Below are 24,494 nucleotides of genomic sequence, written 5' to 3' on the forward strand. Positions count from 1 at the left end.
TCTACTTGCATTATCCTCTCCAACCTTACACTTTCCACCCTTTGTACCGTGTTGAACAATTTCCCTTGTGTATCATTAAAGTTTGTCTAAGTCTAATCTTGTATTTTTTGTTAATATTTTTCTTTTTTTGTTTACAAATCAAAAATGTTCTCTTCATTTAGTTGTTTTAAATAAAACACTTGTATTTAAATTTTTGTGAAAGAAAAATACGAACCGATCTCCATGGAAAGTACAACTACCGGTATTAACACGCTCCCTTATACACGTCGTGACGCAAAGCGGGCACTTCCGGGTCACGTTGTCTGCGTGCTGGCTGAAAGGAAACGTGTACGTCCAGCCCACTAATATTCATGTTGCGACATAACTACTTATCCTCCATTCGTTTAGCGCTCACGCTCTTTGACTTCCCAGTCTACACTTCCGGATTAAGGTAAGGGTTCCAATCGTACATTCTTCAAATAACAACTATACAAAGTGAAGGCTGAGGGGCGTTATTGGTAAAAGTAATGCAACACTTGACTTCCTTGTAATGCAGTGTGTTGGTATTGTTATTGATATATTCGCATTGTAGCAAAAAGCTAGCGTTAGCTCTCAGTGTGGTCTCCTAAGTGTATATGCTCATGATATATGTGCTTTTCAATAATTTTCTGTGATGACTGAATTGAATCACTATTAAAAACTTGATCACATCTATTTATCTGCACACCGCACCGTGTTTTTTCTATAAAGCTAACAAAGTAACATAAAAATGTTTTAAAACTGTTAGCTGTCAGGATTAATGGCATTTTGGCGTGTTCAGTTTTTCAAAGCGGGGTTTGACGCACGATACTGATCAAACACACGCCCCCCACTCCCCAGGCCGCCCAGTGGGGTCTCTCCACTATTAGAGGACTAAATGAAGGATTTGCAATAAATACCGGTACACAAATACAGAGTTTCCCCTAAATTGCCAAGAGATCTGTGGCGGTGTGGGCGTGGTCACCATGACGTCATCGAACAATTTGCATAATTGACTATGATAACATTTTCTTGAAAAAGGCGCTCAAAAAATGTAAACATATGTTTAAAAAAAATCTGTTATTAATTAGTAATAACGTGTATTTATTGGCAGCACGGTGGCTGCGTGGGTTCCCTCCGGGTGCTCCTGCTTCCTCCCACTTCCAAAGACATGCACCTGGGAATAAGTTGATTGGCAACACTAAATTTGCTCTAGTGTGTGAATGTGAGTGTGAATGTCGTCTGTTTATCTGTGTTGGCCCTGCAATGAGGTGGCGACTTTTCCAGGGTGTACCCCGCCTTCCGCCCAAATGCAGCCGAGATAGTCTCCGGCGCCCTCCGTGACTCTGTAGGGAATAAGCAGTAGAAAAGATTGGATGGATGTGTATTTATTGTTTTGCCATATTTTCAATTGTTGCTGCTTTTTGTAGAAGGTACATTGTTGAGATTATTTCACAAGTGTTTACAAACTTGATTACTTTTTTCAAATCAAAACCAATTATCAACAAATCTAGCATCTTCTTGTGGTATTATTATGAAATGTAGTCGTGTTTAGAGACTACTTTCTGTCCCTCCATGTCCCAGACTAAAGAGGCTGTAGCGAGCATGACGTCACACTTGCTTGGTGCTGCTGCTCCAGTTGGATTTTCTCCTCTTTAAAGTCGCCATTTTCTATTTAATATTTGCACATTTTGTAGATGGCTGTCCGCGGGTATACCTGCAAAATATATAAAAGTTACGTCCACATCACAGACATGTTGACAATGCTCTAGACCAGGGGTGTCAAACTCAAATAGAGAGTGGGCCAAAATTTAAAACTGAACAAAGCCGCGGGCCAAGGTTGAACAAATTAACCTTTTAATAGTGACCCAAACAAGTTTTGCATTGAACATTGAACAAGCAAGGCTTAAATACAGTAACTTTATAGTGACATGCAAAATCGAGTTTTGAATAACAATAATAATAATAATTAAAAAATATCAATGGCATATCAAATAAAATTTAAATACAAATTTAATGCCTCTTTTCTATTTGCAGCCTTCTGAGGTAAATATAAAATATATTGTGGCGTCCCGAAAGAGATAGTGCTGCAAGGGTTTCTGGGTATTTGTTCTGTTGTGTTTTTGTTATGTTACAGTGCAGATGTTCTCCCAAAATGTGTTTGTCATTCGTGTTTGGTGAGAGTTCACAGTGAGGCGCATATTTGTAACAGTGTTAAAGTTGTTTTTACGGCCACCCTCAGTGTGACCTGTATGGCTGTCGACCAAGTATGCCCTGCATTCACTTATGTGTGTGTAATAGCCGCATATATTATGCGAGTGGGCCTGCACGCTGTTTGTTTGGAGGAAATGTGACGACAGGTTGTAGAGAATGCTAAAGGCAGTGCCTTTAAGGCACGCCCTCAATATTGTTGTCCTGGTGGAAATCAGGAGAATGCTTGGCCCGGGAGATTTTCAGGAGGGGCACTGAACTTCAGGAGGATTGGCAAGTGTGAGAAATTGCAGTGTTACAGCAGCACCGCTGCTGTGTAATAACGGCGGGCCAGCTGTAATGTTAATTTGATATTGCCTCAAGGGCCAAAGTAAATTACACGGCTGGCCAAAATTGGCCCACGGGCCAGAGTTTGACACCCATGCTCTAGACAATGGCGAAGATTTTATTTACATCCGATTTCGGTAGCGCGGTTTTCGATTATCAAAGTCTTTTTTTGGTGGTCAAGTTTTCGGTACATCATATGTCAATAGTGCACAAATAATAGCCTATATTTGTATATATATATCAAATCATACTGTAACGACTAGCTAATGTTAATGTTTTAAATCCGTGTGGTTTGGATTTGATATCTGTTTTTCCCATGTTTGCAAACACACTGTGCCTGAAAGATGATTGGCAGAGAATGAGGAAGTGTTGTGTGTCTGGGAAAGCGCCAAGACAAAAGTGTTAGCACAGGAAGTAAAACCTGTTGGAATTGTGTCGTTTGTTATTATAAGATTGGCAATAAAAGTTAAAAATAGCGTCAGACTTAGTGATTTTTTTCTGGGGGCTACAGTATATTACTTTATTTTCAAGTAAAACAAAACCCTTATTTTCAAGGTGTGGCGGTGATAAAAATGCCGTGGTGGCGCACCACATTCAATTACATTACGGGGAAACCCTGAAATAACTAGCTTTTGTGCTATTTTGTGCTTAGCTGTTGTGTAGCTGCTAGCTCCTAGTACCATGTTTACCTTGTGTAAATGACTTCAAGGCTTACTGAAATTAGATGTTCTTATTTAAACGGGGATAGCAGGTCCAATCTATGTGTCATACTTGATCATTTTGCAATATCGCCATATTTTTGCTGAAAGGATTTAATAGAGAACATCGACGATAAAGTTCGCAACTTTTGGTCGATAATAAAAAAGCCTTGCCTTTACCGGAAGTAGCAAACAATGACGTCACTGGTGTGAGGACTCCTCACATTGTTTATAAGGTGAGCCTCCAGCAGCAAGGGCTATTCGGACCGAGAAAGTGACAATTTCCCCATTAATTTGAGTGAGGATGAAAGATTCGTGGATGAGGAAATTTAGAGTGAAGGCCTAGGACAAAAAAAAAAGGGCGAGGGCAAGTGAGAGCGATTCAGATGTTTTTAAACACATTTACTAGGGTAATTCTGGGAAATCCCTTATCTGCCTATTGTGTTGCTGGTGTTTTAGTGAGTTAAAGAATACCTTAAAGGTGGAGGGGTGTGGCCACGGGTGTTTTGACTCCAGAGTCTCTGAGAAAAGTCACAGCAGCAGGAGGATGCTGGCTCCGCTGATCTCCGGTAAGAGGCGACTTATTTTCACAGTTTTCTCACCGAAAACTGCCGGTTGACATGTTGTTGTGGTTCATGTTCGCTTGACCGCTCTGATCCATAGTAAAGCTTCACCTCCGGGAATTTTAAACAAGGAAACACCGTGTGTTTGTGTGGCTAAAGGCTAAAAGTTTCCACCTACATCTTTCTACTTTGACTTCTCCATTATTAATTGAACAAATTGCAAAAGATTCAGCTACACAGATGTCCAAAATACTGTGTAATTGCGCGATGAAAAGAGAGGACTTTTAGACGTAAGTGGTGCTGAGCTAATATGTCCCCTCCAACTAATATTGCACAAACACGCGTCATCATCGCGTCATCATTCCGCGACATTTTCAACAGAGGCGACTTATTTCCACAATTTTCTCACCGAAAACTGCCGTTTGACATGTAGTTGTGATTCATGTTCGCTTGACCACTCTGATCCTTAGTAAAGCTTCACCTCCGGGAATTTTAAACAAGGAAACACCGTGTGTTTGTGTGGCTAAAGGCTAAAAGCTTCCACCTACATCTTTCTACTTTGACTTCTCCATTATTAATTGAACAAATTGCAAAAGATTCACAACACAGATGTCCAAAATACTGTGTAATTGCACGATGAAAAGAGACGACTTTTAGCCGTAAGTGGTACTGAGCTAATATGTCCCCTCCAACCAATATTGCACAAACACTCGTCATCATCGCGTCATCATTCCGCAACGTTTTCAACAGGAAACTCCGCGGGAAATTTTAAATTGTAATTTAGTAAACTAAACCGGCCGTATTGGCATGTGTTGGAATGTTAAGATTTCATCATTGATATATAAACTATCAGACTGTGTGGTCGGTAGTAGTGGGTTTCAGTAGGCCTTTCACTAAAAGACACAAAAGAAAGTGTGGGCTTATTGGAGGACATGCAGATATTTACTGGCTGTCCCTTGTTTCACAAGAGAACGCGCTGCAGAACTGCTTGTGTCAGAAATTTGACATGCAAGCCGATACCTTTTTTTTTCTGACCGATATCTGATATTTGGACACAGAAGATGTTATATTTTTCTCCCTTCCACACCCACAGGTCTGCCATCTCTTGCTCAGCTGCTCAACCCCTGAGAGCCACTCTATCGACAAGTCGTCCCTTCTCAAAGACCTGTGTCCCGATGATGAAGGCTTCAATATCGCCACACATGAAGTCCAGATGCCCGGTGTACCCGGGCTCCCAAATCAAGCGCTTCCCAGTGAGTGACGCTCAGGTGGACTGGAGTCAGAGTGTCCAGGGCTACGAGCCTGTCCACTTCACCCACCCTGCCGTGGCAAAGAAGCCAGCATGGGCAGATCCTGAGATTGGGTAGGCGGCCATGTATGAGAACAACTTATATTGTCGGTGAGTAACCACATTGAGTTATGTTTGCTGGCTCTGCAGCTCTTTCTGCCCGCAGTTTAACACTGTGGATGGTGCTGTGGACAGAAGAAGCTTTGAGGGCAAATACAAAGTAGAAGATGGAAAGCCACTGTAAGTTAACGAGCATGCATACTTGAACCACTTCACATGACCAGTGTAGTTACGTTATTGTCACAGGTAATGGAAGCTGAATATAGGAATATGAAATGTTTACAATCTGAACATTGGTGCTTTGAGGGCAGGTACAAAGTTGAAGATGGAAAGCCACTTTGTACCTGTTAACGAGCACCAAGACAAACCCTTCATGCATACTGTAAATGAATCACTTCTAATGACCAGTGTAGATACATTATGGTCCCAGGTAATAAAAGCTGACTTTACAGGAATATGACATGTTTACAATCTGAACATTGCTGTTTTCGAGGGTTTTGTGTCGCTTGCTGTGGTTTATTCCTTTAGAAATCCTCATGGCCGCACAGGGCTGAGTGGTAGAGGTCTACTGGGGAGATGGGGGCCCAACCATGCTGCAGATCCCATTGTTACAAGGTAGTCAATTTTTACGATAATACAGACCGTTAATGCACACAGGCAGTGGCGGGTCGTTGGGGACAACATTATCTGAAGCACTGACCTGCTATTACGACACAGATTAGTCCCTATTTTCCAGACTATAGAGCGCACCGGTATATAAGCCGCACCCACTACATTTTAGAGGAAAAACATATTATTCCATAAATTAGCCGCACTACACGCCGCAGCTATATATACGTTGGGAAATGACTGATTTATATAAAAAATATTTGGTAAATGTTTATTTACATACCTTTAATTGTTTCCAAACGGTGTCTGTAACATGGCAGTAAAAGGGAAGATTAAACAAAACAAGTTATGGTCATGGACCCACTAACTACCCAAACTAGGTCTTCAATCAGCCAAACCGACTCAATAACTCCACGGTGACGTTTCGGTGAATTTACTGAGGAATTTGTGAAACTGAAACAATACAAAAAGAATGCCATTGTAAGTTAATAATACTAACACAGACACTCGTAAACGTTTTAGCATATTAGCTAATGCTAACAACGCTTGCTTGATTACATTACGATAGTACGTCCAAAAATCGATGAAAAAACTCCTACAGATATCACACATGGCACGGTTTAGTAAGTAAGAACTGTTTTAATTTGTTTTTAGTGTAAAACTTGGAGTGACAAATGAACAATTGATACGAGTAGAAACGCCATAATCGGTTAGAAGATTGAACAGCAATTGTAATTACGGTTGAAAGTCTAAACACAAGGGCAACACAGCGCCATAGCACAGACAAAAACACACTGATTTAGTGTATTTGCTTGTTTTGTTTTTTTAAACTTTGTGCATAATGGCCGTCAGCGATTGGAAAAAAAAAAATCCATAAATTTGCCGCACCACTTTAAGGCTTTAAAATGCATCAATAAAGTAGCGGCTTATTGTATGAAATGTATGGAACTTACAGTTTTCACACTTTTTAGGGAGCAACAAAAGACTAGATTTGGCAAAGACTGGTCAACACACCATAAACTATACACTACTGTCATTCAACGTCTGCGATTTGCAAGACTCAGAAATGTGATCATAAAAGAAGATCTAACAACTGGACAGCATTTTTAAATGTTAGAAATTAGATTTTATCATCAAAAGCAATTAATATTTATTAACACACACAAAAGTACTGAAAATTTTAACCGCTTGAGTTCATCCCTAATCCTAAATCCCCGGAACACTCTCTTGTTTATGTGTGGTTAAGAGGTGGATTAGGTCTGTAAAGTCCCCGCTGAAGACCCAGGTACAGACTGTACGGCCCACCACTTAACATGGCAATTTATTCTGACAAAATAGAGCAAAAAAAGGGTCTGTTTCAGGGGGTGGATTAGGTCTGTAAAATCCCCGCTGAAGACCCAAGTACAGACTGCACGGCCCACCACTGCATTGTGCATAACATGGCAATTTATTCTGACAAAACAGACCAAAACAAGGGTCTGTGTTTAGGAGGATGGTGTGTGTTCTTGTTTGGCAGGTGGAAAGTAGACACTCAAGGAGAGAAGATCCATCATCTGGTCTCCAAAAAGCCTATCTTGCAATTTGTGTCCATCAAGAGAAAAGATTGCGGGGAGTGGGCCATTCCAGGGGTGGGTGGCTTTTTTTACATCTTCGGTTTATGTTCCCTTCCCAGGTGCCATGTTGGGGACTAAAGCCACACCCGTGTGCCCGTCTTGCAGGGCATGGTGGATCCTGGCGAGCAGGTTTCTCTCACACTTCAGCGGGAGTTCTCAGAAGAGGCCTTGAATTCGCTAGCAGTGACGCCCCCAGAGAGGGAGAATATTCGCCAGCGCATTGACCAACTCTTCCAATCCGGAGGTTTCCAGGTGTGTCGATGGGAAGCATGTGATGTATAATGCAGGGGAACTAAAAAACACATCTATGAAGAAACTTTGTGGAATGTAAGACAACATATGAAGAAACTTTGTGGAATGTAAGACAACAACACACATTTTTAATGCAAATTTAAATCATGAAATATGGCAAGTAGTAGGTTTACTTGAGTTTATTTCCAACAAGCATGCATACAACATGATTCATCACAATTTGCACTTTCTCCTTTCAACATGTCCGAAAAGGAGTTGGAAAAAGCTAACAATGCAGATATTGGGAGTACAATATTCTGCTCATAAAGCCCTCTAAAAACATCCAAAAAGCGCCAACATTACATTTACATTTACATCTCTAATTTGAATAGTAACAATTATTAGCAATATTGTTATTATAATCGCTAACACAGATGAACTAACATTACATATACATGACTGTCTCAGAAAATTAGAATATTGTGATAAAGTCCTTTATTTTCTGTAATGAAACTAAAAACATGAAAATATCATACATTCTGGATGCACTACACATCAACTGAAATATTGCAAGCCTTTTATTATTTTAATATTGCTGATTATGGCATACAGCTTAAGAAAACTCAAAAATCATATCTCAAAAAATTTGAATATTTCCTCAGACCAAGTAAAAAAAAGATTTATAACAGCAAAGCAAAATCAAACATTTGAAAATGTCAATTAATGCACTAAGTACTTGGTTAGGAATCCTTTCGCATGGATTACTGCATCAATGCAGCGTGGCATGGAGGCATTCGGCCTGTGGCATTGCTGGGCTCTTATGGAAGCCCAGGATGCTTCACTAGCGGCCTTTAGCTCATTTGCATTATTGGGTCTGGTGTCTTTCAGCTTCTTCTTCACAATACCCCACAAATTCTCTATAGGGTTCAGCTCAGGGGAGTTGGCAGGCCAATCGCGGACAGCAATGCCATGGTCAATACACCAGTTACTGGTGGTTTTGGCACTTTGGGCAGGCGCCAGATCAGTCTGGAAAATGAAATCATCATCTCAATAGAGCTTAACAACAGATGGAAGCATGGAGTGTTCTTGGTACACAGCTGCATTGACTCTGGACTTGATGAAACACAGTGGACCAAAACCAGCAGCTGACATGGCTCCCCAAACCATTGCTGACCATGGGAACACACTGGATTTCAAGCAACTTGATATACAAACCCCGTTTCCATATGAGTTGGGAAATTGTGTTAGATCTAAATATAAACGGAATACAATGCTTTGCAAATCCTTTTCAACCCATACAAAGACAACATATTTGATGTTAAAACTGAAAAACATGTTTTTTTTGTAAATAATCATTAACTTTAGAATTTGATGCCAGCAACACGTGAAAAAGAAGTTGGGAAAGGTTGCAATAAATACTGATAAAGTTGAGGAACAACATGTCTCAACGAGCTATTGCAAGTAATTTAGGGATTTTACCATCTACGGTCCGTGAAATCATCAAAAGGTTCAGAGAATCTGGAGAAATCACTGCACGTAAGCGATGATATTACGGACCTTTGATCCCTCAGGCGGTGAAGCATTAAAAAAACCCAACATCAGTGTGTAAAGGATATCACCACATGGGCTCAGGAACACTTCATAAAACCACAACTATAGTTGGTCGCTACATCTGTAAGTGCAAGTTAAACTCTACTATGCAAAGCGAAAGCCATGTATCAACAACACCCAGGAACGCCGCCGGCTTCGCTGGGCCCGAGCTCATCTAAGATGGACTGATGAAAAGTGGAAAAGTGTTCTGTGGTCTGACGAGTCCACATTTCAAATTATATTTGGAAACTGTGGATGTGGTGCCCTCCGGAACAAAGAGGAAAATAACCATCTGGATTGTTATAGGTGCAATGTTCGAAAGCCAGCATCTGTAATGGTATGGGGGTGTATTTGTGCCCAAGGCATGGGTAACTTACACATCTGTGAAGGCACCATTAATGCTGAATGGTCCATACAGGTTTTGGAGCAACATATGTTGTCATCCAAGCAACGTTTTCATGGAGGCACCTGCTTATTTCAGGAAAACAATGCCGAGCCACATGTTACCACTGTGTGGCTTTGTAGTAAAAAAGTGCAGGTACTTTCCTGGCCTGCCTTTAGTCCAGACATGTCTCCCATCAAAAATGTGTGGCGCATTACAAAGCTCTACATAAATAAGAATGGGAAAGAATTCCACTTTCAAAGCTTCAACAATTAGTTTCCTCAGTTCCCAAATGTTTATTGAGTGTTGTTAAAATAAAAGGTGATGTAACACAGTGGTGAACATGCCCTTACCCAACTATTTTGGCACGTGTTGCAGCCATGAAATTTGAAGTTAATAATTATTTGCAAAAAAAATAAAGTTTATGAGTTTGAACATCAAATATCTTGTCTTTGTAGTGCATTCAATTAAATATGGGTTTAAAAGGAATTGCAAATCATTGTATTCCGTTTATATTTACATCTAACACAATTTCCCAATTCATATGGAAACCGGGTTTGTAGATTCGCACAACATTAGCTACACCTGCAAAGTGAAATGCTGCATTAATGACCCTGCATGTCACACCTTGGTGTTCTTGTGCGGAAACCAATATCAGATGAAAATAATACTTTCCTCAAAGCCTGACGAGAGATTGACTTAGTCTCTAAAAGTAGGTCCAACTGGCTGTGACAGCAAAACCCTTTGAACAGAGGCATCCAGAAGTGCGTTCAAACTTACGATTGGACGCCTTGGCATTTGTCGGGACGAGTATTCAACATCGGAACTTTTATAAGTGGCAAAATTCAGCAGATTTTATTAGTGCTGATGTTTGTATTCATCACACTGGGCCAGGAAATGTGATGAATCCTCCTTTTTCTTCTGCAGGTTTTTAAAGGCTATGTGGACGACCCCAGAAACACCGACAATGCTTGGATGGAGACGGTCGCTATCAACTTTCATGATGAAAACGGTACAATCATGGCTGCACAATAACTGTGCTGAACTTCTTTTAATGCCTGAGTAGCAATTATTAACGTTGTTAAAAAATTAGTAAAGTCGTACTTTTACTGTCATTATTTGTTGTAAAGTCCCGACTGAGTGTCATTTCTTTTTAACTGTGCTGAACGTCTTCTTACGCTTAAGTAACACCTAAGGTTGTTGAAAAAAAATGGTAAAGTCGTACTTTTACTGTCTTTGTTATTTTTTGTAAAGTCCCGACTTAATGTCATATCTTTTTTAACTGTGCTGAACTTCTTTTTACGCTTGAGTAACAATTATTAACGTTGTTAAAAAACTAGTAAAGTCGTACTTTTACTGTCTTTATTATTTGTTGTAAAGTCCCAACTGAGTGTCATTTCTTTTTTAACTGTGCTAAATGTCTCTTTACGATTGAGTAACACCTAACGTTGTTAAAAAACTAGTAAAGTCGTACTTTTACTGTCTTTGTTATTTTTTGTGAAGTCCTGACTTAATGTCATATCTTTTTTTAACTGTGCTGAACTTATTTTTACGCTTGAGTAACAATTATTAACGTTGTTAAAAAACTAGTAAAGTCGTACTTTTACTGTCTTTATTATTTATTGTAAAGTCCCGACTGAGTGTCATATCTTTTTTAACTGTGCTAAACTTCTTTTTACGCTTGAGTAACAATTATTAACGTTGTTAAAAATCTAGTACAGTTGTACTTTTACTGTCTTTGTTATTTATCTTAGTCCCAAGTGAATGTTGTTTCTTTTTTAACTGTGTTGAACTTCTTCTTATGCCTGATTAACAATTATTAACTTTGTTAAAAAAACTAGTAAAGTCGTACTTTTACTGTTATTATTATTTATCATAAAGTCCCGACTGAGTGTTGTATCTTTTTTAAATGAGCTGAACCTCTTTTTACGGCTGAGTAACAATTAACGTTGTTAAAAAAACTAGTAAAGTCGTACTTTTACTGTCTTTGTTATTAATTGTAAAGTCCTGACTGTCGTATCTTTTTTAACTGTGCTAAACTTCCTTTTACGCCTGAGTTACAATTATTAACGTTGTTAAAAATCTAGTAGTCGTACTTTTACTGTCTTTATTTATCGTAAAGTCCCGACTGAGTGTCGTATCTTTTTTTATTGTGCTGAACTTCTTTTTACGCCTTAGTAGCAAATATTAACGTTCTTAAAAATGAGTAAAGTCATACTTTTACTGTCTTTGTTATTCATCTTAATGTCCCGACTGAGTGTTGCAGACTTAGTGGTGAATCTTTTTTAATTGAGCTGAACTTCATTTTACAGATGAGTAACAACTACTAACGTTGTTAAAAAACTAGTCAAGTCGAACTTTTACTGTCTTTATTAATCATAAAGTCCCGACTGAGTGTCGTATTTTTTTTTGTTGTGCTCAACTTCTTTTTACGCCTTAGTAACAAATATTAACGTTGTTAAAAAACTAGTAAAGTCGTGCTTTTACAGTCTTTGTTATTTATCTTAAAGTCGCGACTGAGTGTTGTATCTTTTTTAACTGTGCTGAACTTCTTTTTACACTTAAGCAACAATTACTAACATTAAAAAAATAGTAAAGTTAAGCCAGTGTGTACAGTACAGAGCTAGCTCTGTGAACAAACTTTTCTGGAACTGTGGCAGCCGGTCGCCTCGTTTGACCTCCCGCAGAGTCTACCTATTTGTAGATGGCGACAGGTGTGTTGCTTGTCTCCCTGGAGTCCCACCTGTGTCAAAGTAACTTTATCTCAGGGGCAGCACGGAGGAAAATATCTATTCCCCAGATCATGGTATGGTAACTTCAAAATAAATACAACTTCAGTTTGTTTTATTTAGGCCAAAAGTAGAACAAGCTAGTTCTGAAAATGTAAAAAATCCCCAGTAATCTTCTTGGCGAAACTTTTAAAGTTCTTTGGAAAAAACTGGTGCAGTTTCTAGAGCTCAATGATCTTAGACTGTGTCTGAGTGTCAAACTTCAAGTCAATAAATACAGTACATAGTTGTACAAACCCCAAAACCAGTGAAGTCGGCACGTTGTCCGTCCATCCATCCATCCATTTTTTCTACCGCTTATTCCCTTTTGGGGTTGCGGGGGGCGCTGGCGCCTATCTCAGCTACAATCGGGCGGAAGGCGGTGTACACTCTGGACAAGTCGCCATATCATCGCAGGGCCAACACAGATAGACAGACAACATTCACACTCACATTCACACACTAGGGCCAATTTAGTGTTGCCAATCAACCTATCCCCAAGTGCATGTCTTTGGAAGTGGGAGGAAGCCGGAGTACCCGGAGGGAACCCACGCATTCACGGCGAGAACATGCAAACTCCACACAGAAAGATCCCAAGCCTGGATTTGAACCCAGGACTGCAGGAACTTCGTATTGTGAGGCAGACGCACTAACCCCTCTTCCACCGTGAAGCCCGTCGGCACGTTGTGTAAATCGTAAATAAAAACAGAATACAATGATTTGCAAATCCTTTTCAACCTATATTCAATTAAACAGACTGCAAAGACAAGATATTTAATGTTCAAACTGAATATAAGTTGAAACGAATCTGCAAATCATTGTATTCGGTTTTTATTTACAAATTACACAACGTGCCAACGTCACTGGTTTTGGGTTTTGCATGTATCAAGGACTTCACGTATTGTGCTAACTCAAGAAACTTGAAGAAACGGAGGTAGAAACCCTTCAAAAGGGTTGAGTGATCACCTGCGTTGACTTTTCTCCTTTTTGAAGGAGATTTTTATGGGAAAGGGGGATGCTAGAGAACCACGTATTGGCAGCAAAACACGGAAAACCGCTTTTATGTTGCATTTGAGTGGAGGGGGAGGAGCTGCAGCCATGCTTCTTCTTACCCTATAAATCCTTCGCTTGCCCAACAGCATTGCTATTGTGACATCTAGTGGACACATTTAGAACAGCAGATTATTTCATTTCAAATTGCAGCTGGTTCTTATACAAACTCATCCCACAGGCCTGATAAAACCTGTTCTGTCCGTTTGACAGCACTGCACGAGCAGCACTAATGCACTAATGGCTAGCTAAGCAGAGTCTGGAGACCACACCGTCAACCCATTTTCTCCATTTGATTTCAACCCCCCTGTGTGTGTGTGTGTGTGTGTGTGTGTGTGTGTGTGTGTGTGTGTGTGTGTGTGTGTGTGTGTGTGTGTGTGTGTGTGTGTGTGTGTGCGTGTGTGCGTGTGTGCGTGTGTGCGTGTGTGCACGTGCGTGCGTGCGTACACCCATATATATATTTATATATGTTTATATATATTATATACATACATACATACAGTATATGTATATACAGTCACGATCAAAAGTTTACATACGTTTGTAAAGAACATAATGTCATCGCTGTCTTGAGTTTCCAATAATTTCTACAACTCTTACTTTTTTGTAGCACATACTTGTTGTTCACAAAAAACATTCATGACGTTTTTGTGAATTTATTATTATGGGTTTATTGAAAATGTGACCAAATCTGCTGGGTCAAGAGTATACATACAGCAATTTTAATATTTGGTTACATGTCCCTTAGCAAGTTTCATTGCAATAAGACGCTTTTGGTAGCCACCCGCAAGCTTCTGCTTGATTTTTTGACTACTATTCTTAAAAAAATTGGTGCAGTTAAGCTAAATTTCTTGGTTTCTTGACATTAATTTGTTTCTTAAGCATTGTCCACACATTTAAGTCAGTACTTTGGGGAGGCCATTCTAAAACCTTAATTTTATCCTGATTTAGCTATTCCTTTACCACTTTTGACGTGTGTTTGGGGTCATTGTCCTGTTGGGACACCCAACTGTGCCCAAAATCCAAACCCCGGGCCAATGATTTTAGGTTCTCCTGAAGAATTTGGAGGAAATCCTCCCTTTTCATTGTCCCATTTGAAGCACCTGTTCCATTGGCAGCAAAACAGGCCCAGAGCACAGGACTACCACCACCATGCTTGACGGTAGACATGGTTTTTCCTGGGATTAAAGGTCTCACCTTTTCTCCTCCAAACATATTGCTGGGTATCGTAGCCAAACAGCTCATTTTTTGTTTCATCTGACCACAGAACTTTCCTCCTAAAGTTCTTATTTTTGTCCATGTGGTGTCAGCATTACGATGGCCTAAAAATATATATATTTTTAATTTACCCCGAATGGGACAAGCGGTTGAAAATGGATGGTTGGATGGATATTTTCATACAAGCAAAAATTATAACAATAGTTAATAACATTTTCGTGATTCGCATATGAATTTTATTTTTTTGGGGACCCATACTGTTTAGCATAAGACTAAAAGATGGAGAAGCAGGATAATCTCTGACATTTCTTGATTCATACGCAGGCAACTGTGTGAGCGAACTGCCGCTGCAAGCTGGTGATGACGCGGGCCAAGTCCAGTGGGTCGACGTGGACTCATCGTTCCCACTCTACGCCAGTCATTCTCATCTGCTGCAGATGGTTGTCACTGAGAGGAACGCCCACTGGTAGCACCAACACAAGGAAGACTTCTCAAAGTGTGTAGTCACTCAATGCAAGATATAACTCTTACTTTATTAGTAACTAACTCCTTCTTGACATATTAAAGTGTTCATACTCACACAATGCAAGATATAACTAATCCTTTTTTCATATCTCACTCCTTGACATCTTGAAGTGTTTATGCTCATTCAATGTAGGATAGAAATCTTCCTTTATTCATAACTAACTCCTTATTGACATCCTAAAGTGTGTATACTCACACAATGCAAGATATAACTCTTCCTTTATTCTTAACTAACTTCTTATTGACATTAAAATGTTTATTCTCATGCAATACAAGATATAATTTTCCTGAAGGAACTATCCTGGAGGAATCAATAAAGTACTATCCATCTATATATATAACTATTCCTTTATTCATAACTAACCCACTGACATCTTACTCATTGCCATCTTAAACTGTTTGTACTCACTCAATGCAAGATATAATTCGTATTTTATGCATAACTAACTCTTTATTGACATTTTAAAGTGTTCATACTTACACAATGCAAGATATAACTAATCCTTTAAGATATCAAGGAGTTAGATATGAATAAAGTGTTTATACTCACTCAAAGTAGGATATAACTCTTCCTTTATTCATAACTAACTCCTTCTTGACATCCTAAAGTGTGTATACTCACACAATACAATATATAACTCTTCCTTTATTCATAACCAACTCCTTATTGACATTTTAAAGTGTTTATACTCACACAACAAAATATATAACTATTACTTTATTCATAACAAACTCCTTATTGACATCTTAAAGTGTTTATACTCACACAATGCAATATATAACTCTTCCTTTATTAATAACTAACTCCTTATTGACATCTTAAAGTATTTATATTGACAAAATGCAAATTATAACTCTTCCTTTGTCAATAACTAACTCCCTATTGACATCTTAAAGTGTTTATACTGACACAATGCAAGATAAAACTCTTATTTTATTAATAACTAACTCCTTATTGACATCTTGAAGTGTTTATACTTACACAATACAATATATAACTCTTTCTTGATTCATAACTAACTCCTTATTGACAGCTTAAAGTCACACAATGCAAGATAAAACCTTTCTTTAAAACAAAGTCCTGCTTGTTGTGCAGCAACATCTGATCCGGGGGAAGCTGGAGATGCCACAGCAGACATTATTCATAACTAACTCCCTCTTGACATTTTAAAGTGTGTATACTCACACAATACAAGATATGAATCTTCATTTATTCATAACTAACTCCTTATTGACATCTTAAAGTGTTTTTACTCACTCAATGTAGGATATAACTCTTACTTTATTCATAACTAACTCCTTATTGACATATTAAAGTGTTTATACTCACACAATGCAATATATAACTCTTCCTTTATTAATAACTAACTCCTTATTGACATATTAAAATATTTATATTGACAAAATGCAAATCATAACTCTTCTTTTGTCAATAACTAACTCCCTATTGACATCTTAAAGTGTTTATACTGACACAATGCAAGATAAAACTCTTATTTTATTAATAACTAACTCCTTATTGACATCTTGAATTGTTTATACTTACACAATACAATATATAATTATTTCTTTATTCATAACTAACTCCTTATTGACAGCTTAAAGTCACACAATGCAAGATAAAACCTTTCTTAAAAACAAACTCCTGCTTGTTGTGCAGCAACATCTGATCCGGGGGAAGCTGAACATGCCACAGCAGACAAGGCCAACATTATTTTGAATATGCAAATATATTCCTAGTGTACAGCCGTCACATGAGAAGCAGCACAAGGAGGTTGTCGTCATAATATTCACCCTAATGTGTATATTCTGATGTTTTGTGTGTGCTGTGAGGATTTTTGGAGGCGGACCTTTATCATACTCCCAGGCCAATGAATATAATATCTCATCAAAACCCGTTGAGATATTTCATTTCTTCCTGTTATTATTGACTAATATTAGTATTTTGCCCAGTAAAACCTTAAACACACGGGGAAAACTTGCCCTATACGGCAAGAAATGTGTACACATGTAGTCATAGCAGGACGCACCGGTCGTCGACCATTTTGGTTTTCAGGTTCCATATTTGTACCAGTTGCAATTTAAGTGTAATGTTGTAATCCATGTGTTAATTATGTTTTCATTTTATTTCAAACATGGATACACATACAATGTGGGCCATTAATAGTTTCACATTTGAACATGTCTGAAAAGGAGCAGGAAGAGGCAGAGCATAGTTAATCCTACTTCTTTTCCGTTTCATAGCATCTGTTTAAGCATTTGTTCACTTCCTGTATGCAATCTGTTTAACATACACATAAGGTTCACATGAATAGATGATATATAAGAATGATAACTATAACATTGTCTTTAGAATGTGTTGCGAGTCAATAAAAAATGAGCTGCGGGCCGCAAATAGACCCGGGGCCACACTTTGGACATCCCTGTCTTAAAAAGTTGCATTGTCCAATTAAAGCAAAATAAAAATATCATTAAAACATGTGTTTTATCTAATGACAATACTGGTTTGGTAAAATGTCTTATTAAAATACAAAGATAGGCGCCAGCGCCCCCCGCCACCCCAAAAGGGAATAAGCGGTAGAAAATGGATGGATGGATGGATAAATTATTTCCACAATTGGATATAAATAACTTCCATTCATCCATATGTGTATGAACACAAATAAAACAAAAACATTGTCATGAATAAAGATGAGACTAAAAATAATAAAAAATTCTGTAAATATTTGCACAGTGCAAACAGAACGTTGTGCAGGGGTCAGATAATATACATTTATACTTATTTTTCATTCATGATTTATTTGATTGTTGCGTTGATTGTTTTCCTTCGATTTTGAGTGAGTGAAATAAAAATAGAACACAAATGTTGTACACCAGACCAGTCACATTTTCTGTTGTCAAATAAATGAGATTGTTTTTCATAATTCAACTAAATTGTGCCGTCCGAGTGGTACGACATTTAAAAGCACTCTTTTATGAGACTAAGAAGTTACATTTCTTAATTGAACACACACATACACAACACAAAAACCTAATACACCTCCGTATTACACTCACCAGGCTGAGCAATTAACATCCTTATACAAACAAAAAATGTTTGAAAGTAAAGACAATACAAAACCATTTTAAAAATAAGTAAATAAAAAAATTATCTGAAACAACTTAAGTCCTCCAATAAAGATAATCATTTAAGGGCTTTTATGTTTTTAAAAAATAATTTCTACCATTTTATTAATCATTTTGCCCAAAAAAAGGATAAGCGGTAGAAAATGGTTGAATGGATTTTAAGTTATTAATCCAATGGGAGAATTTGGGTTTCTCTTTCAGAAGTCGACTTTTATGTATGAAAAATGTAGCTTTATACATCCATCCATTTTTTACCGCTTATTCCCTTCGGAGTTGCGGGGGGTGCTAGAGCCTATCTCAGCTACAATCGAGCGGAAGGCGGGTTACACCCTGGACAAGTGGCCAACTTATCACAGGGCCAACACAGATAAACAGACAACATTCACACTCTCATTCACACACTAGGACCAATTTAGTTTTGCCAATCAACCTATCCCCAGGTGCGTGTCTTTGGAGGTGGGAGGAAGCCTGGGTACCCGGAGAGAACCCACGCAGTCACGGGGAGGACATGCCAACTCCACACAGAAAGATCCCGAGCCCGGGAATGAACCCAGGACTACTCAGGACCTTCGTATTCTGAGGGAGACGCACAAACCCCTCTTCCACTGTGCTGCCCAACTTGCAACATAATATTTATAATCTTTTCAAGGTTGCTATTGTTTATAAATATACCAAATGTAATCTCTTCTACAGTAAATGGTGACATCTCTATAACTTTGTCTTTTAGCCAACCTCCCAAAACAAATGTAAAGTATTAAGTTCCATAAATGAATGATTCACATCTTCCACAGCATTACAGATATAACCAATGTGAGAATTTGAGTTTTACTTTCAGAAATTGACTTGTGTACCTTGCAACATAATTACTAGATTGCTATCTTTAATAAACATTCCAAATGTAATTTCTTCTATAGCAAATAGGGACATCTCTATACTTCCAAAATAAATGTGCAGTATCACATTGCACAAATTAATGAGTCACATCTACAGATATAACACTTGTCAACCATGATGTTATTTTTTTGTTTCAAAAAATCACCGCTTGGGTAAATTGCATAAATTATTTTCAGAAGAATTGCACATGTAACATATTTTGTCCTTATTTTCCCTAATTATATTTTGTAAACTCAGTTAGGATATACTGCGATGAGGTGGCGACTTGTCCAGGGTGTCCTACACCTTCCGCCCGATTGTAGCTGAGATAGGCACCAGCGCCCCCCGCGACCCTTGTGGAATAAGCGGTAGAAAATGGATGGATGTTAGGATATATTGTCTTGAGTTTTGCCTGAAATATATCATTTTACAGACATATATTTATCATCACAGTGCCCTCACAAGTGACCAGAAATCCCCGAAATCCTTAACTTTAACAACCATATTGTTACAATAACAAACATTTTAAAAAGTAAAATCCACTTACAGCACATTAAGACACCGGCATGCACACAGAATTCCCTTTGGTGCCCTCACAAGCGCCCAGAAATCCCCAAAATTCTTAACTTTAACCACCTTAATGCTAGAATATTAAACATTTGAAAAGATAAAATCCACTTACAGTTCATGAACACATTGGCACACACATATAAGTCCCTTTGCTGCTCTCACAAGTGACCATAAATCCTTAACTTTAACAACCAAATTGCTTCAATAATAAACATTCTAATTTAGTGTTGCCAATCAACCATAGCACTAAATTGGCCCTATTGTGTGAATGTGAGTGTGAATGTTGTCTGTCTGTGTTGGCCCTGTGATGAGGTGGAGACTTGTCCCAGGTGTACGCCGCTTTCCGCCCATGTGCAGCTGAGATAGGCTCCAGCAACCCCCACGACCTCGACTGGAAAATGGAGGATGGATGGAAAATGAACAAGGAATCGTTTTGAAGTCCAACACATCCTGAGTCCACAACAGTCGCCCTCATATGACATTATCCCTGCGCCAACACTAAAACATTACCTATTTTTTATTTTACTTTTTTAATTGAACGCCCAAACATGGATTTTATAATGCACACAAAAGTCAAGGCATTTTCAACATCAGCAAAACATGTCAAGGAAAGAAAACAAAAGCAAATTCAGATAGATTATTAAATAATAAAAAATATGAAAGATAAAACATGGCTACCCAAATCACATATTTTAACAAATATATCAATGTAAGGGCTCTTGTACTCTTAATCATCCTCCAAGATTGGATTGATAATTATAAATTATTAAGCCAATTAGAAAATGTAGGCCTTACTTTCATAAATTGATATTAATGTAGATTTTTTATTGCCTGTAGCATAATAGTGGTGACAAACATTTCTATGTTACAGTTGTTTATAAAAATACCAAATTCGAAAACATAACTACTCAGTCATACGTTTTATATTCATGAATGTAAGTTTCTCAAAACCCGACCTGTTTTTGTGCATTTTAAAAAAGAATTAGAACTTTACTTTAAAACGCGTTCCACCTCCAGCAACCAAAAAGCTGTGAAAAGGATTAAGATGCTGTTTCAAATTTGGATTATTTACGAAACTTGTGTGAGCCTATGGCTTTACACTTTTGTTACATATGTATATTTCGTATTCTATTTTAGTTAATGTATTGAGTTTACAACCCCCTGGTGCTGTTGTGTACTGTGTCTGTACTATTTCTGTACTTGTTGTCCATCCATCCATTTTCTACCGCTTATTCCCTTTTGGGGTCGCGGGGGGCGCTGGCGCCTATCTCAGCTACAATCGGGCGGAAGGCGGGGTACACCCTGGACAAGTCGCCACCTCATCGCAGGGCCAACACAGATAGACAGACAACATTCACACTCACACACTAGGGCCAATTTAGTATTGCCAATCAACCTATCCCCAGGTGCATGTCTTTGGAAGTGGGAGGAAGCCGGAGTACCCGGAGGGAACCCACGCATTCACGGGGAGAACATGCAAACTCCACACAGAAAGATCCCGAGCCTGGATTTGAACCCAGGACTGCAGGAGCTTCGTATTGTGAGGCAGACGCACTAACCCCTCTCCCACCGTGAAGCCTGTACTTGTTGTATTTATTATTATTTATGTGCTTGTTTGATTGATTGATTGAAGCTTTTATCAATAGATTGCACAGTAAAGTACATATTCCGTACAATTGACCACTAAATGGAAACACCCGAACAAGTTTTTCAACTTGTTTAAGTCCGGGTCCAGGTTAATCAATTCATGGTGTATGTAAGTGTTGCATATTATAAATAAAGGTTTATAAAACATTTTTTTAAAAAGAATACTGAGTCATACTGTTGTACAATTAAGCAGTTTTCTTGGATACATTAACATTTCCATTACGTCATTGAATCCGATTTTATGTATTTATTGATTTACTGAGATTTGAACTACGTTACCCAAAAACCATTGCGACAAGCAAAGTGGACGACGAGGATGGCTCGCGGTGAGGGCGGAAGGAGACCAGGCGGAACTACCAAACATTTGGAGTGAATTTGGCGGCGGCGAGAGTATCTAAATCTGTTTTGGCGGTTGAGCATAAGCTGTTTTGTGACTGGATCGAGATGGAAGGGGATAGTGACGGGATGTATGAGGATAGTATGGAAATGGATAGGACTAGAGGGGAGAGAGGAAAGAAGGGGAGAGGAGGGAGTGAAGGAAAGGCGAGTACTAAAAGAGTGCATGAAGACGATGAAGAGGTTGATAAGAGGAAAAGGGTTATGATGGATGAATATAAGATAATTTATACATTTAAATCAAACCAAGATATGAATGACATTAGTTTGATGACTCTGGTTAAGGGATTAAAGAAGGACATTGGAGAGGTGGAGATAGCGAAGGTGCTCAGGGACGGACGGCTGTTGATTAAATGCAAAAATGGAGAGCAAAAGAACAAAGCAATGCGATTGCAAAAACTGTGCAACAAAATAATAAAGGAAAAAATCGAAGTGGGAGAACGGAAGGGGGCAAGAGGAGTCGTGACAGGAATCCCAAGAGGAGAAAATTTAGATGATCTGAAAAGAGAAATAAAAGGAGGAACTGTCACTACGATGAAAAGATTGATGGCATTTAGGAACGGTGAAAAGACTGAGAGCGAATCCGTGCTAGTGCAATTTGCAGAGGAGGTCCTCCCAGAGAGAATCATGATTGGGTATCTAAGCTTCTATGTTAGAGCTTACGTGCCACCCCCAGTACGTTGTTTCAAGTGCCAACGCTATGGGCACATAGCTAGTGTGTGTCATGCTAAAATGAGATGTGGAAGGTGTGGAGGGGAGCATGAATATGGACAATGTGGAGAAAATGAACAGGTCAAGTGTTGTAATTGTGGCGGGAATCACACAGCAGCGTATGGGGGCTGCATCATAAGAAAACAGGCAACAGAAGTACAGCAAATCAGAGTTGAACGAAATATTACTTATGCAGAGGCAGTTAAAATAAGAAATCAAGAAAGTGCAGAACAGGACAGAAGTGAAAATAGTTCAAGAAATAAAAAACAAGAGGCAGCAAATACAGGAATTTCCATGGATAAACTAGTTGTATTCCTGGCTTATGTAATAAATTGTACAGAACAGGCTAGAAACAAGACTGAGAAAATCAAAATAATTGTCAAAGCAGCAGCAAAGTTTTTAAATTTAAAAGAATTATCCTGGGAACAGGTGCAAGGTGAGCTACAGAGAGTAGACGAGACCGAGTCATGTTACCACAATCCAACGCCATGTTAATTGTTCAGTGGAATGCCAGAAGTCTGATAGCAAACGGACAGGAATTAAAGGGATATATTAATAATATGAAAAATAAACCACATATAATATGTATTCAAGAAACATGGCTGAAGCCAAAATTAAACTTTATAATAAAAGGATATATAACGATACGTAAAGATAGGAATGATGGGCAAGGAGGAGGATGTGCCATATTTATTAAGGAAGATATGCATTATTCAATATTAAAAGTAAAACAAGAACTAGAGATAGTAGGAGTAGAAGTATGGAATAATAAAGAAAGATACAAAGTACTAAACTTCTATAATCCATGCAAGAAATTAGAAATTCACCAACTAGAAACAATAATGGAGCACTGGAGTGGCAATATTATTTGGTGTGGTGACTTTAATGCACATAGCACAATGTGGGGTGAAAGGGATGACTGGAATGGGGATACATTGGAAGCACTTTTGGAGGAAAAAGAACTGGTGTGTGTGAATGATGGGTCGGGAACAAGGTTAGATGTCGTCACGGGTAAAGAAACAGCAATAGATTTAACACTAGTGTCACAAGGGTTAGCAGGAAAGGTGGAGTGGGAAGTAAATAAATACAGCACAATGGGAAGTGATCACTATCCAATCGTCATTCACATAAACATAAATCATAGGACAGAAAGCACTAGGATAGAAGGAAGATGGAAGTATAATCATGGTGACTGGGAGAAATTTAGGGAAATTACCGACATAACTTTAAAGGAAGTAGATATAAATCAAGATATTGAACAATTAAATACAGATATTACAAAGTGCATAATAGAAGCAGCCGAACAGAGCATACCAAGGAATAGTATAGGGAGAAGAAGGAAGATAGTGCCGTGGTGGACACAAGAGTGCACAGATGCAATACAAGAACGGAATAGAGCATTTAGAATATTGAGAAGAACACATAATTTCCAAGACATGATCCAGTATAAAAGGCATCAAGCTAGAGTAAGGTATGTTATTAAAAAAACAAGAAAACACCATTGGAGAACTTTTTGTGAAACACTAAATAGAACTACTCCTTTAAGCCAAGTGTGGGGAATGATCAAGAGAATGTCAGGGCTCAGAAAAGAACATAAAAATCATGTGATGAAAGATGGAATGCGGAGTGTGGTAGGAAATAAAGAAAAAGCAGAACTTTTAGCAAAAACCTTTGTTAAAGTGCACAGTAATGATAATTTGAAAAATGTAGAAAAACAAAAGAGAGAAGAAACAATTAGTGTAAATATTGAGGAAATGAAGGAAGACAACGATAATAGTTTTATCAACACTGTGGATATGACATTTTCTTTGGATGAAATGGTTCGAATTTTAAAAAAAGTTAAAAATACGACGGCAGGGAAAGACCTGGTGAGTTATCAAATGATCAAAAATTTAGGTAGCATCGGCAAAGAAGTGGTCTTGAAATTATATAATAGGATATATGAAGAAGGAAAATTACCAGATGAGTGGAAAACAGCTGTAATAATTCCAATATGCAAGCCAGGGAAAGATCCGGAAGAGGCAGGAAATTATAGGCCGAT

General features: G+C 38.4%; 1 protein-coding gene across 5 annotated transcripts in view; it reads left to right on the forward strand.

Annotated features, from left to right (window-relative positions):
- The window catches only part of nudt9 (nudix (nucleoside diphosphate linked moiety X)-type motif 9), a 31,455-nt gene extending 9,947 nt beyond the window's left edge, over positions 1-21,508 (forward strand). Inside the window, exons 1-10 of one of the 5 annotated variants that reach the window (XM_061885303.1) lie at positions 297-430; positions 3,693-3,802; positions 4,890-5,159; positions 5,235-5,324; positions 5,673-5,759; positions 7,270-7,381; positions 7,472-7,618; positions 10,497-10,581; positions 14,930-15,101; positions 16,791-17,607. In XM_061885303.1, the coding sequence (XP_061741287.1) occupies positions 4,972-5,159; positions 5,235-5,324; positions 5,673-5,759; positions 7,270-7,381; positions 7,472-7,618; positions 10,497-10,581; positions 14,930-15,075 (855 nt within the window). In that variant the 5' untranslated portion in view covers positions 297-430; positions 3,693-3,802; positions 4,890-4,971 and the 3' untranslated portion in view covers positions 15,076-15,101; positions 16,791-17,607. Of the gene's footprint in view, positions 1-272; positions 431-3,692; positions 3,803-4,889; positions 5,160-5,234; positions 5,325-5,672; positions 5,760-7,269; positions 7,382-7,471; positions 7,619-10,496; positions 10,582-14,929; positions 15,102-16,226; positions 16,730-16,790; positions 17,608-18,696 lie in introns of those variants that run through there. The other 4 variants (XM_061885302.1, XM_061885300.1, XM_061885301.1 and 1 more) reach the window with 4 other exon arrangements.
- Positions 21,509-24,494: the final 2,986 nt, after the last annotated feature.

The sequence above is a fragment of the Nerophis ophidion genome, linkage group LG23, assembly GCF_033978795.1.
Source record: "Nerophis ophidion isolate RoL-2023_Sa linkage group LG23, RoL_Noph_v1.0, whole genome shotgun sequence".
NCBI classification, from domain to species: Eukaryota; Metazoa; Chordata; class Actinopteri; order Syngnathiformes; family Syngnathidae; genus Nerophis; species Nerophis ophidion.